The 4,559-nt window shown below is 37.7% G+C and overlaps 1 protein-coding gene across 1 annotated transcript; it reads left to right on the top strand.

Moving 5' to 3' along the window:
- The first annotated feature begins 3,179 nt into the window (after positions 1-3,179).
- LOC133248738 (olfactory receptor 9K2-like) lies at positions 3,180-4,204 on the top strand. The gene has a single exon (XM_061419061.1). The coding sequence runs from the start codon at positions 3,263-3,265 to the stop codon at positions 4,202-4,204; it is 942 nt and encodes a 313-aa protein (XP_061275045.1). The 5' UTR covers positions 3,180-3,262.
- Positions 4,205-4,559: the final 355 nt, after the last annotated feature.

Here is a 4,559-nt window from a genome sequence, read left to right as displayed (position 1 = left end):
AGATTCTTTACTGTCTGAGCCACCATACTTGATGCATAATATTATTTAAATTATAGGTGTACAGTATAGTGATTCACAATTTTTAAAGGTTATACTCCATTTATAGTTACTATAAAGTATTTGCTACATTCCCTGTGTTGTGCGATACATCCTTACAACTTATTTTATATTTAATAGCTTTAAAGGTAAACAGGGGAGCATTCTGAGTTGGATTGATATGTAAAATGTAAATGTTGTGCATGCATATGTATTTGTCTGTGTGTGTGTTTGTGTGTGTGTACTATTTCAGATCTTGTATGGATTCCCCCAATTTATGCTGCTCTCACTTATTAGCAGGAGAGTTTACCCTTTTGGCAACTTCACTGATTGATTCTAGTTTCGACTTTGTTAGCACTTTAGTTATCTCCAAGCAGTCTATTTTTGTTAGAGTATAGACTCAAATAACTCTTTCCCATCTTTTTTTTCAGTAATGTCATATGTATTGAATTGAATAAGATACCTTTAGCAGCAAGTAACTAAAGACTCACTGAAAATAGCTTAAGCCTTAAGAGGTCTATTATTTCACATTACAGGGTTGCTGGAGACACCTTGATTCCAGGGTGGTTCACTGGCATGAGGACTTCATCAAAGACACAAGTTTCTCTCTACTTTCTGCTCTGCCATCCTCAGCAAATCAGTAATACCATTTATGGTCACATCATGGCTACAACAGTTCCAGGTATCAATTCATTATTTTTGTCTAAAGGAAGAAATTTTTAATTTTGTCTCATATAGGTCTTTAAAAAACAAGATATTTATTATAAAAATTTCAAAATATACAGACTATAATAAAATAGTAAAATAGTAAAATCCACTTCTATATACTCACTACTGTAATGCAATATTTTGCATTATATTGCAATATTTTATTATACAGGATAAGAAGCACAATTATACTTCATTCCTTGTACTTAACAGACTTCTCCAAAAATGAGGTGTTCTCCTTACATTACCAATTCATTACATGCTTAAACAGCTTACTGATAATTCATTATGTCATTTAATATTCTTCTTAAGGTAAAAATCCCTGACTTCCCAAAATACGTATTTTGTGACTGGCTTGTTAAAACCAAGAGTCAGTCAAGGAACACTCATTGCATTTGATGATTGTCATGTAACAGCATCAATAGATAAATTCAGCATGATTGTAGGAGGCAAAAAAAACTGAGGAATGAAAATTATGTGAGATAATATATTTCAACCTTAAAACAAACTTTTCTAATAAGAAATTGTTTCCCAAAAGACCTCGGGATGGTTCAAGGTGAGTTGGAAGAGTAGATAATATTCTTTCTTTTGTTTCTTTCCTATATGGCCCTCGTGGGATGGACTTGGAACTTGGCACTGTTATCACCCCATAATTGACCTTATTTTTAGCCTGTCTCAGAGGGACCTTTGCACCCAGTTCATGCTGCAATTATTTGAAATATTTGCAACAGAGATGACTAAGGGTACCAGGTTGCCTCCTGCTCTATTCCCCCAGGTCACCGGGGACTACTCCTCCTCACTGGTGATATTATCTTTGCTGTACTTAAATTCCATTTGGCTTTCATCGTTCTCATTCTAAGGCCTGTAAGATATGTCCTCACGTGCATGGCCATGCAATGTGATTCTTCAGGTTCAGGTGCATTTTCTTTTCAGTTTCCATAAAGAAATGTTCACAGGGTTAGAGACCTCACCAGGTCATCTCTGTTATCCTCTAGAAAGAGATAAGAGGTATATAGCTATAGGGAATTTTCAGGCAAAAACACAACAAAGGAAATGAAAAGGCTATTCTTAATTGAAAAACGAGATATTAATCTCTGAGCAGAGCCAAAAACTGAATAAAATTATATATTTCAAAACAAGATTTTACATCTCATGTAAAATTTTAATTTTGACATTGTCTTTAATTTCTCTTCTATGGTTTTACACTCCTTTTTCCATTTTTAGGATTAAACACAATAACTTTTGAATCCTTGTTTCTACCATTAGGAAATTGCTCCACTGAAGTAAAGTGAGAAATATTCAGGTAAGAGATAGATTAATGTCAAATTTGTACAGAAAATTTTAGGAGCTGTCAATTTTTCCAGTAGCATGTCCGAGGTTTGTCCACTTTGAGAAGCTGAAGATGCCTTCATTTTGGATGAAGGTTTTGGAAAACCAAATAAATCTCTTGCTATCCTACTTTAAACTCTCACAAACTGTTTAGCTATTGACCTGTTTTAATCTCCAATGCCTATTTGTGGAATTTAAAATTACTCTTTTTGGGCTTCCCAAGTGGCTCAGTGCTAAAGAATCTGCCTGCCAATGTAGGAGACACAGGAGACAAGGGTTCAATTCCTGGGCTGGGAAGATCCTCTGGAGAAGGATACGGCAACCTACTCCAGTATTCTTGCCTGAGAAATCCCATGGACAGCGGAGAAATCCCATGGACAGTACAGTCTATGGGGTCACAAAAGAATCAGATTCAACTTACTGACTATACAACAACAAAATTCCTCTTAAATTTGATCCTTCTGTTGTAAAATGGAAGCATTAAAATGAATTTGAAATTACAGAGAGCAAATATTATTTATCTCTCAAAACCTTTAGATATGTTAGACTTACTATGTAAGTCAAGTGAGGCACTAAACAGGTAAAAAGAAAATGCTTTATGTGTGAAAATCATGTACCTTATAATGGAAAGAGGACTAGAATTGGAGAATCACACTAGAAAATTATGAGTTGCTGCTGCTGCTACTGCTGCTAAGTGCTTCAGTCGTGTCCGACTCTGTGCGACCCCATAGACGGCAGCCCGCCAGGCTCCCCGTCCCTGGGATTCTCCAGGCAAGAACACTGGTGTGGGTTGCCATTTCCTTCTCCAATGCATGAAAGTGAAAAGTGAAAGTGAAATTGCCCAGTCGTGTCCGACTCCTAGCGACCCCATGGACTGCAGCGCACCAGACTCCTCTGTCCATGGGATTTTCCAGGCAAGAGTACTGGAGTGGGGTGCCATCGCCTTCTCCAAATTATGAGTTAGGCGACTCAAATGTTGTGTGCTGATGGGCAATTACAATATACTTCAGAGTCAATTCCTGTAAAAGGATGCAGCAAATCATACATAACACAACAGAATCTTATAAAGGAGATGATAATACAAATTTCAATGTATTATACAAGAGGCAAAAGATACTTTGTGATACCAGGAAATAGGTAGAAGTCTCTATTTTTAATCTTGTCTTGTACCTCTTAGCAGGTTCTTGCCATGGGTGACAAGGGAGCAGGCAACCATTCAGATGTAACTGACTTCATTCTTGTAGGCTTCAGGGTCCGTCCAGAGCTCCACATTCTCCTCTTCCTCCTATTCCTGCTTGTCTATGGCATGGTCCTTTTGGGGAACATTAGTATGATTGGCATCATTGTGACTGACTCCCAGCTGAACACACCAATGTATTTCTTTCTAGGCAATCTCTCCTTCATCGACCTCTTCTACTCCACTGTTATTGCACCTAAGGCCATGGTCAACTTCATGTCTGAGAAAAAGACTGTCTCTTTTGTAGGGTGTGCTGCCCAGTTCTTCTTTTTTGCACTCTTCATTGTAACAGAAGGGTTTGTCCTGGCGGCCATGGCCTATGACCGCTTCATTGCCATCTGCAACCCTCTTCTTTACAGTGTCCATATGTCAAGACGCCTTTGCACTCAGCTGGTGGCTGGTTCCTATTTCTGCGGTTGGGTCAGTTCCATTCTCCAAGTCAGTGTAACATTCTCAGTGTCTTTCTGTGCCTCCCGAGTCATTGATCACTTCTTCTGTGATTCTTACCAAATTGAGAAGATCTCCTGTTCTAATCTTTTTGTCAATAAGATGGTATCTCTTAGTTTGGCTACCTGCATTATTTTGCCCACAGTAGTTGTTATTGTAGTATCTTACATGTATATTGTAACCACAGTCTTGAAGATCCCCTCCAGTGAAGGGAGAAAGAAAGCCTTCTCCACTTGCAGCTCCCATCTGGGGGTGGTAAGCTTGCTTTATGGGACTGTCTCCTTTATGTATCTCACACCTCCAAGCAATCCTGAACTTCGTAAAGTGGTTTCAGTATTTTACATATTGGTTACACCCATGTTAAACCCTCTGATTTACTCTCTAAGAAACAAAGATGTCAAACAAGCTTTGAGAAAAATCTTATGGAAGAAAAAATCTTTATCCTAATTCTACTTTCTTGTGATTTCCTCATTAATGGGCCCATCGATAGTTTCAGCCTGATTTGCTTTCAGTGTGGAGTCAAGCTTGAGTCACTTGAAGATCCTTTACATTGATCATTCTGCAGATGAATTATTTTCAGTGAAGGGGTGGTAACAATTTATCATTCACTCTTCATCATTCACTCTCCCTTAAGAGCAGTGGTATATCTCATACATCAGTAAAATTTGCAGTCATCCTATAAACAGAAATATACTCCTTACTCTTTTTAGGTAAACTTTATGGAGTGAAGGAAAAAAGAATTTAATTTTATTACTGTTATTTTTCTTTGGGCCCTATTTTTAGATAGTGGGCAGAAAAAAGT

This window comes from Bos javanicus, chromosome 5, assembly GCF_032452875.1.
Source record: "Bos javanicus breed banteng chromosome 5, ARS-OSU_banteng_1.0, whole genome shotgun sequence".
NCBI classification, from domain to species: domain Eukaryota; kingdom Metazoa; phylum Chordata; class Mammalia; order Artiodactyla; family Bovidae; genus Bos; species Bos javanicus.
Note: the sequence above shows the minus strand (reverse complement) of the source record. Positions and strands in the feature narration are given on the sequence as shown.